The sequence below is a fragment of the Armigeres subalbatus genome, unplaced genomic scaffold, assembly GCF_024139115.2.
Source record: "Armigeres subalbatus isolate Guangzhou_Male unplaced genomic scaffold, GZ_Asu_2 Contig1468, whole genome shotgun sequence".
In the NCBI taxonomy this organism is placed as follows: domain Eukaryota; kingdom Metazoa; phylum Arthropoda; class Insecta; order Diptera; family Culicidae; genus Armigeres; species Armigeres subalbatus.
The window spans coordinates 39,793-50,130 of record NW_026942251.1 but is presented as its reverse complement, the minus strand read 5'-3'; the positions used below and the strand labels follow the sequence as shown (position 1 = coordinate 50,130).

The 10,338-nt window shown below is 41.5% G+C and overlaps 1 protein-coding gene across 1 annotated transcript; it reads right to left on the bottom strand.

Annotated features, from left to right (window-relative positions):
- Positions 1-806: 806 nt before the first annotated feature.
- Positions 807-3,469, bottom strand: LOC134202852 (uncharacterized). The gene is made up of 2 exons (XM_062677835.1): positions 3,074-3,469; positions 807-2,894 (listed from the first exon to the last, which is right to left on the bottom strand). The coding sequence occupies exon 2, from the start codon at positions 1,419-1,421 to the stop codon at positions 807-809; it is 615 nt and encodes a 204-aa protein (XP_062533819.1). The 5' UTR covers positions 1,422-2,894; positions 3,074-3,469.
- Positions 3,470-10,338: the final 6,869 nt, after the last annotated feature.

Sequence of the window (10,338 nt, the reverse complement as noted above, 5' to 3'; positions counted from 1 at the left end):
GTGGTCAAAATTATTTGTGGAGGAAACTTATGAGTGTATTGGAAACATAATAAAATATTGAACTTTTCCAGAAAAGAAAACTGGAAATGTTTACGACGGCAATAATTTATTTCTTTTTTATTCTCCAATGAATTGTGAACTTATATGAAACAATGTTCTCTCAAAAAGTAAATCGGTGTCATAGCATTGAAGATGGTAACAGAAAAACGCTCAATTTGCATTATTCCATAAGTTTGAATGCTCCTTCGACGTTCACGAATGGAAATGTTTACATCTCCCGGAATCATGGTGGTCTTATTTCTAATAATTATCGCATCCGGGAGTGCGGTACGATTCGTTTGTCTTCTGTTATCTCTGCCTGGCAATCGGAAGGCCCGCAGACCACCATCATGGCAATAGATTTGCTGTGTGTTGCGGTAAATGCAACTGATTGTTTCTTATCAGTGATTGTCGATGCCGCGCCTAGACCACGGTTATCTTCCATATAAATCACCGTTTGCGGTAAAAGCTTTTTGGAGACAGGCGAAACCGGATTCATTTCGACCGGATAGCAAAACAGAAAAAAAACGAATCATTTATTAAAATCTTTATAATACAACGTCAGGTTTATGTAATTTATTAACCTTCAGGGATTTGCACCGTTGTAAAAATACAAAACCCTCTACTTTTACAAAAGTGGCGGGATTGCGTAATTGATCCACAACAATGAGCGCCCCGGAAAGCTATCCCTCGAGTTGATCGAGTATGTTGTAGATGTTGCAAATCTTATTAGATCGTCAAAATATTACTAACAAATTTCATATTGTTTAACATGTGCACATGTTCGTCCAGTTATGTGGCAATTTACAAAGAAGAAACAACTCACCTTTGAAGAACTGCAATCTCCCGCCGGGTGCACTGATCGACCCCGAATGTGTACCATTGCCGTTGATCTTGCCGGTCACTGTTCCGTTTCCAGCAGCACTGCTGTCTCCATGTTTCCCTGCGGAACCATTCGTTCCCCCCGCACTACCGGATGACCCCGTGCCACCGGGTTTGGCTTTATCCTTGCCGGCAGCAGTCTGGAAGCCGCTGTGCGGATACGGCCCGTCGGCGGTCGGCGACGAAGCGGACGACGAAGATGACGCAGGCGAAGATTGGGGCGAAACGCCCACTAGGCCCCCCGCCGTCGCTGCCGACGGTTGGTTTCGCCGAACGGCCCCGGACGGGGACAGTAGTATGGTCGCTGTTCCATTGACGGTGCTGCTCGATTCAGCATCTGTCATCGTGGCACATTTTGTCAAAATTTTGCTGATAATCTCCTGAGTGCCAACGACAGTGCTGCTACCGCTGCCACTGCTGCTATTCGAGTTACTTCCAGCGTTCGTCGGGTAGCTGTTCGGGATGTCCTTGCCGCTGTTCGCTGGGTTGATCACGTACATGATCTGCTCGTCGTCGCGCCGTGTGGGACGAGCCAGGATTTGACCCGCGAACTGCGAAACCGAGACGGTCCGAAGCAGCAAGAAGCAGCCGGAATGAGAATGTGTGTGGGATTCCGAAGTATGTAAGTCTCTCGTTCTCTCCTTGTGGGTCTTGTTCTTTTGGATGTTTGTTTTCGTATAATACCTTTAATTTGTTGTGCTCCAGTGCGATATATCAACCGTGTATGCGTGTGTGGTTTTCTCTGCGTGTGTGCAGTGCGAGAGTGTCGGTTGCCTTTTTCCCCCCTTCCCGCGTCTGCCGTGGAAGGTCCGATTGAAGTATCTTAGCGCTATCTTATTATTGTTATTACTCCTCTTTTGATATACATTTTCTGATCGTACGTTGGTTCACTCTCGCCTCTCAGGCTGACCGTGTGGTGGCTCGCGTTGCTGTGCGGCTTTAATTTCCACTGGTAGAGGACATTATCAATTAATTGATTATTTTGACTGCTGCTACTTGATTCTACACTGTTCTGCGCGATTTGTGCGAAAGCATAAGGAACGGCAAAACCCGAAAAGATTGCTGATGTCTGCAGTTACAACGCATATGACGATGGGGTGTTTCTAAGTGGGTAATTCGATTCCCATTGCCACTTTTTGGGGCGACGATCGACTAATGACACTATATGGGGAAAATGCGAATGCGTGAGCTATCCTCCATTAATCTACATGACACAGACGTTGGGGAATCGATGTCGTTGTCGAGGGGATAGGGGGAAGCTTCCCATCTGGATGTAACACTCCTCAATATTGTAGGGGTATGCGTACGTGTCCGATTGACGAATTATATTTCCTTACACTGGCTGTGCCACCGACTGCCGACTGGTGGTGTATTTCCGTTTCACACTTCCTGCCATTGACTACTACCTCCGCTGCTCCTGACTCGGTCGGATCATCCAACAGTGAGTTTCCCCCATCTATATGGAAGGGCGACTCAATCCACCAAAGCCGTAGCCGTATCCATATACGAAGGGGACACCAAGAGAGATAGACCCAACACCGTCGTCACGTCCGTCGAGGGAAAAATCGATTCTCCCCAGCGCACTCTGGCTACTGCTGTGTACAAAGAGCCCTAATTCACCGATACACGCATACGCCCTATTCACTAACACCGGCGCGAAAGCGCTCGTTCACACTCGCAATCTGTCAACTTTTCTTCGCTCTAGCTCCGTCCGTGCTGTGTAGCCTTTTCTGTGTTTGGTTATTGGGGACTTCCCTTCGTGTGTTTGAATGGTTTTCACACTCGGGAGTTTTTCAGAGCTTCGTCACCATTTTCTTGTCACAATGCATAACACACTATCATCAAAATATGCTTAGTATTCTATATTTCGCTCCTTTCGTCCAATGGAACCACACTGCTTTAGATCACTATTTGAAATCATTCGAAAAATATAGGCCCTGAGATTGATTGAACATTTTCTGTTTTCTTCACAGCTGTAAATATTTTTATGAAAACTACTAACTTTCTTCTCTTTATACTGTTTTAACCCATTATAACGTAAAAATGATCAAAACACTTTGTTCAAAAACCGATCTCCACTAACAATCCAAAAATATCTTGACGGGATGAATCAGTCACTATGAATCCGATTTTTTCGGTGGTCAAACTTTACCTCGAAGATTGACCGCAAAATTTAAATGGAAGATTATCACTCGCGATCCGAGATTGGCACGTACGGCAATGGGCCTCTAGGAGGCCAGAAGGCAGTCCTCCGCGGAATTCCAGCGAGAGAATCAAGGGATCTGATAACACTCGGGAGGTGGGTTGCTCCAGTTTATCTACACGTCCATTACAACACTTCAGCCGCCATCATCGGCAAAGAAAATCGAATTGATCGGTATCCATTAATAAGGAGCACTCTCCGAAGCTGTCCAGAAGGCAAACATCACCAGCAGCGACAATCAGACATTATTCCTGCGATTGAACAGCCCAAAAGCTGTCTCCATCTATCTTCCGCTCTGCACTTGAAAACGAAGACTAACTTTTGGTGAATCTCTTCGTCCTTCCTGATCAAGCAGTGTTGCTGGTTCGGCACACCAGAACCGAAATTGTCAGTGTCTGTATTAATGCCACAGTTTGGCATCCACATTAGGGTGTCCCAAAAAATAAAGAAATGGTATGTTGTTACAAAGTGTTTTGTATATGCAATGAATTACACAAATCGTTCAACAAATAATACGATCAAAGACATTTGACAAAAGAATGGATAGTTGACGCAATTGCAAAATTGTTATTCTATGTAAAAAGTGGTAAAAAGATAAAAGAAAATTATAAGGCTCTAATATCTTCATCCTGAGTCACGAGACGGGTTTAGTACTCGAGTCAAGTACGAGACACTGAGGTGTCCTTACAGTTGAGGAAGTCGAAATGCGTAGATTACGTGGTAGAATTAAATCTAATAGCACTAAACTCGTCTCGGTAGGATTTATTTTCGGCAAGGTTGTCGAGTTATGTCAAACACTGTTACCCGTTTGACTACCAACGAAAAATTTAACTCACCGCTCGAAAGGCGAACGATGGAACATGTGTCTAGTAAGAGGTCTGCTTTCCAGTAATTATAATATTACTTCAAAGAAAAAATGTAATTACAGGAATCATTTAAAGGGCTCTGGGATAATATTTTTTGTATGTCTTTATTAGAGAGATTTGCAGCCGTGGGTTGGCTCACCTCAAATGGATAATAATTCACCAGAAGCAAGTTACGCTATCACTCACAGTTCATAAAATTGCGTAGTGCAGATAGGGTCTTGGAAAAGGTTTTTAATCAATTGTTTTTCTTGTAACTAGTTCACCACCTCATTTTGTTCTCGGCACCGAATTGATGTAAAATTCGAGTTTTGCAATGAGTTGCATGCATTATTTTCGCTATAGCGTAAAATTGTCTATAAAAATGTGAAATTTTCTGGTCCGAAAAGCTTTAGCCTGATTTATTTCGCATATTATGTGATTTTGTCGAGTGTAAAGAGCAATATGAATGACTGCTAACAGCTATCGAGATGTCGAACGGCATCAAACAAAAGTCTTTCTATCTACTACTGTTAGTTAGCAATCAAATAAAGCTGTAATGTGTTTTGTATTTTTGATTCACGAGATGAATCAGCCATCAGCCTCTACCGAGTCAAGAATAATGCTGTCTAGGGTAGAACGTCCTATCGTTGTGGTATGCCCTAATGTTGCGGTAGTGTTAAAGTAGTCCATTCTGGATATAACACCATTGAAAACAATTGTGGGTACGCTAAAACTCTTCGAATTAATGACTAGAACAGCTTTTGTTTCACAAAATTCCGTTCAAAATGATGAAAAATCATCATTTTTCGTTAAAAATTTGAATCCTTTGAGCCTATTATTGCGGTAGTGCTAAGGTCCTATTGTTGCGGTATCGCTCTCCATAAGAATTACATGCAATACCGCAACAATAGGACTGACCTTCAAAAAATATCGCAACGATAGGCAACTGCGTCCTATTATTGCGGTAGTTTGTTTTATTGTGATAAAACCAAACAACATAAGTTCAACACAATTCACGTAATATTTACGAAACTATAGTTAACGAGCATCCTATTCAACTACTACAATTTGGAAATCGACCAACAAGTAATTTTGAAAAGAAGTTTGAAATCAATTTTATTTTGACACGGTGCTTAACCCTCCATAATAGGTCGTTTTACCCTAGCAAATAAATGACAAAAATAAATATTAAAAAATCAATCCATTAAATTTTCATTAATAGCAATATTGAATTATCTAATATTAGTTTTGAGACACCCTAATCAATATTCACAGAATCTGATTAGAAATTGTAAAAGCACCTTAAACTAATTTTCAAACCATAACAATTTTCACACTTCACCAACTGTTCAAAATTTTTTGAACAATAATTTTCCCGTTTCATAAAATCTTTTCCAGCAAAAATACGCTGGCACCTCTTTGCAACCAAACCAAAAAAAAAATCCAAACTCTTCTTCCTTCGGTGGCAATATTTTCGTCTTGTTCTTCTTTTTCGCCCGGACCTCCTCCTCCTCCTTCTGCTTTTTCTGCTGGTGCAGCAGTTCTGGCACTGCAGCAAGGAGCCAAATCTGCTTCCTTCCACTAGAAATTACCGTTAACAATCCACAAACAACCGGAACTGCACACTAATTGCACTCCGCACTACAATTCACCGAAAACCGTAAAAATATGTCTTTTCCTGAGTACATGGGATGGGATGTTGGCTGGTTGGTTGGCGAGCCAGCTTTTCTTCTTCTCTGTCGTCGTCGTGTCGCTCGCAGCCGTTTTCGTTTTGAGTGTGTTCCACTCGCTTGCTCATACACAACAGAGCGGCGAAAGAAGCCTCCGTCTCCGTCCGTCCGACCGACCGACCGACCAAACCGAAGTCGTTTCGTTCAACAAAATTCCACTTTCCGTGGCGTACCTGCGCCACCAGAAACCAAGCCGAGAATTCGTTCTCGAGCGTGGGAAAAAATGAGAGGGAAGATATGTGCGAACCGAGAGCGCGAGCGAGATGACGTGCGCGGAACGGATTCATTCGTATTTCTGGTTGCGTTGAATGAATGAAGTGCGCGGGCGAGTGCGGGCGACTTTTCCTCGGCTGCCATTTTGGTTTTGCCTTTCCATCGCGAGGACCGCAAGCGAACACTGCGAGTTTTGTTATGACTTTTCCGAGGGCGTTCTGCTCGCGTGGTGGAGCTTGTGCGTGACTTTCAGTATGCAATATCTAATATTAAATTTTGTTTGAAAATCTTATTTAATGTGAGTGAGTGGCAGTGAACTGTATAGGTTTTTAGGTACATATTATGTCCACAAAAATAAATAACAAATATTTGCAATTGATTTCACATTTAGATAAGCCAGGTGTGTAAATCAACTCAGTTAAAATTTAATAAACTTGCCAAGGGGCCGTACACTTATTACGTAAGCTTTTTTTTTTTAGTTTTTCGACCCCCCCCTTCCCCCATGTAAGATTTTTTCCATACAAAAGATTTTTTATTTATATGGCGCGTATGATATTGACAGAACCCCCCCTCCCCCCATAAGTGCTTACATAATATGTGTACGGCCCCCAAAAACTTATAATGATCAATTTGAATATAAATAAATTGTAATTATTTTTGTTCAAATGAGCTCGGAGAAGATGTTTAAAAGTTTCTCCTTGATCATCCTGGGGCTCGTTCACAAATTACACAACGCCTTAAGGGGTGGGTGGGTACACTACATTGTGTTACGCCGTTACAATATGTTAGAGTAAAATCAGCAGTGATTCAAATCGTTCGGGGCTGTCAGTTTGAAAATGAATCTGAATCATGTACTCTCCCAGCAGTGGCTCAAGATTCATTTTTTATAACAGTCGAGATTCAAAAGCTTAAAACTGTTATACCGCTCAGTTCTATTTTCTGCCGATTTGAACCACGAATGAATCACGAGATTCAAATATTTTTCAATTGTTTTGGTGCATGAATGTGTCATTTTATGTACGGATCAATCCACTTTGCATTTACCGCGCCTTCCTCAGCAGCAACATAATCATTTCATTTAATGGAAATAAAATCAAACATGAATAGAACACTGCTGAGGAAACCTGTGAGTTTGTTCTATTTTGGCTCATATTCAAACTAGAATAGTATTCTAAAATTTGCAACCAAACTGAATCACTACTGATTTCACTCTTACGGTTCGTCTTTAGGAGGTGGGTGGGTTTGTTCAAGTCTGTTGCGGGTAACGTTTATAATAATAAAAAAAATATAAGAAACGAAATTACTAAATAAATTCAAATTTGACAGTATTATAGTGTACGATGATTTTTCATCATGGCGTCGTGGGCAGCAAATTTGAATTATTTTACATGGAGTGACACGTTGGTTCGTCGGTGGTATTATCACATACTATGTAGAAAATTAACGTAAGTTCACTAAGATACTCATTTATAATTTCTTTGTGAAATTTAAGTAAGACGTTATGAGCCACATATGAGGATGGGTGGGTATTTATAAATTAAATGATACAAACCACAGTCACAGAGGGGTGGGTAGGGGTTCGAATTAGTGGTTTAAACAATTGATGTGTGCTCTATTCTCAAATATATACACGATTCCACTCTCCTATATCAGTTTACACTAATCCATTCTGTTTCGTATGGGCTATAGGTTCAATTATGGAATGTATTGGTATAGTTTTGTAAATTTTGTTGTTACTTACCTACTTATTTACTTATGGGTCCTTCCTATACACTTCCGTTGGTGCAAAGAGCCGACTTGAAAGATCTCCTTCCTGAGCTATGTCCAGCTATCGCTTTAACCTGTTGTCAGGTTAGATTTCGGTCGACTTTTATTTCTTTATTAAGGCTTCGCCGCCATCAGTCACTGGGTCTGCCTCTGCTGCGATGTTCCGCTGGGTTTCAGCAGTCTAATGTTTGTTTGTTTATTTGTTTATTTGGGTGGTTCTACATCAACAGGCTTCGAAGCCCCAATGATGGTTTGTGCATTGACAAAAAACTTATATTACAAAAACTATCTTAACACCGTAAAAAATCTAGCTCGAAGCACGTCTCTTGTCACATCAAAGTCAAACTCTGAAGCCACACGGTTGAATGTCCTCTGTAACCCAGTAATAGCATTATTCACTCCATAATTAGAACGATGAGATTGTGGTCACAGCATCATATTGTTCCGAATTGCTCGAGGTCTTACATAAATGTCTACTCGTTCAAGAATGCTCGGGCAATTTACTCTGTTTTGGAGGATGTCGGAAACTACACACAAAAAAAAATCGTTGGTGAAAATAAAAGAAACGTTGGTAGAATTAAGAAAATTCGTTAGTGATTTTCAGTAGAAAGTATAAGACTGTTAAATCTACCAAAATAAAAATGTCACTTTGGTAAGAACTTTTACAATGGCCGACTTTTCAGAATCACATTTTTCTCTCAAAACTATATGTGTATTTTACATTTGAATCAACTAGTGATGCTTTCAAAACAACAGTGAGCTACATTTCAATTTGAATCCAGTACCTATATATATTTAAAATTAATTAATAAATTTCCATTTCGTTAATTATTATCAGTTTATTTAATTCAACTTCCATTGATATAAATATGCCGTCATTATCACCCCGTCCATCCTCACAGCCGCCGCAAACACCGTAGTGCTGCTGCCGACATCACCACCAAAAAGCAAAATGATTGTGCTGGTGGTGTAGGTCCGCCTCCGTTAAGGTTGTTATGCATGTCCCTACGTCCATTTTCATCGTTGTTCCAGTAGTGACGGCTTCCGTCATTCGATGATACGCGCCGCAGGTCAAAACTTTCGCTAAAGCTCAGTAGATTCAGCGCTCAGCTTCCGGCTTCCGTCATTCGATGAATATCAGATCGGGCTCGATACGCGCCGCGGGTCAAAACTTTCGCAAAAGCTCAGTAAGTTCAGCGTTCAACTTACTGATCCAGTCGTCCGGTCGCCCTGGTTGCGATACAGAAGGTGTTGTAACCTTTCAATAAAGAAAAAGAAGAATATTACATAAGCAACAAGACAACAAAAAGCAAAATAATTCCGACAGTTATAAATGATTGATAATGATTGAATGAAAAATGTATGAAAATTGTGAACTTACCGGTTAAAACACATTTCCATTGATGGCCTCCGTTGGTGGATTCCTATTGTCTCCTTTTTGTCCTTTCTGCGATTCTGATTTGTTTGGTTGGTTGATGCTGGAACTCTCGATGGAAATGCACCGCTCAGGATCATCATCGTCGCAGGGAGTGTGCATCAATAAATAGTTTCGGCACGGTGTGGATGATCAATTTTCCATCGTTGTCAAAGTACGTGCTTGTGGTGTTTCATTTTCAAATCCCGATTGCGCAGCAGGATGTATTTCTTCCGGTAGACAATCTCGCCAGTTGTGGTGAAACTGGCCGATTCACTATTGTTGACCAGGTCAGAAAAAGCACAACAAGTTATCTATCTAGCACAACAAGAACACCAAGACTCCTTTAGAGCAAGATTACCGGTGGTGAGTTTAAGCCGTTTGGCAGCGCAGTATCATAACTTGACACTTTACCGGTCGCTACTAAATGCGCTGCTATAACAGTAGCGCGACTGACAGGTGACCAAATTTGGTAGCGCGATACCCGCACGGAAGGATGTCTAAAAGCGAACAGGAATCTACCTGAATAGGACGCAAACCACCTTAGCCAAGTTTCAAAATAAGTTTGGACCCAAACCAAATGTATAATTCCCCTTGATTTTTTCGAGTGTATTTGTTTACCTCCTACATACTCACTGTTGAATCGGTTTAGCCGGTTTAGCTGTTTAGTATAGATCTGAGATATTGTCTCTCGCCTATTGCAGTCACAATTTTTCTGCTCCCCAATTCAGATAGGAAAAGCTGCTGAGAAATTATTTATCTCGAAAATTGTTTATGAGATTCTCAGTGGTTGCGTTTATTTAGTTTATTTAGTAGAATTTTTAGAAAGTTTAAAAGAATTGCGGAATTCGACGGATTCGACTCGTGTGTTTCGGCGGAGGCGGCAATGGCAGTGTAAGTGGTGTCGGCGGAAGTGGATCGATGGCGTTGCGGCACGTGGAAAAATTATACCGTGAACCCGGCCACCAGCAAGGAAGATGTCATTGCCCTCGAAGGGTTCCTTGAAAATAAGAGCTCCTTGTCAATTGCTACGGCACGAGAGTGCTTTGTCTAGTCGTTTTCAGTTCCGGTACCAGCATAAATAGTAGTGGAAGCCTGAGCCTGAAGTTCCTTCAGGAATTCCACCTGAAATTTCTCCGGAAAATCCTCCAGGTTCGTCCAGGAATTCTTGCGCAAGTTCCTCCAGGAATTCCTGCGCAAGTTCCGCCAGGAATTCCTTTAAAAGTTCCTCCAGGAATTTCTTCG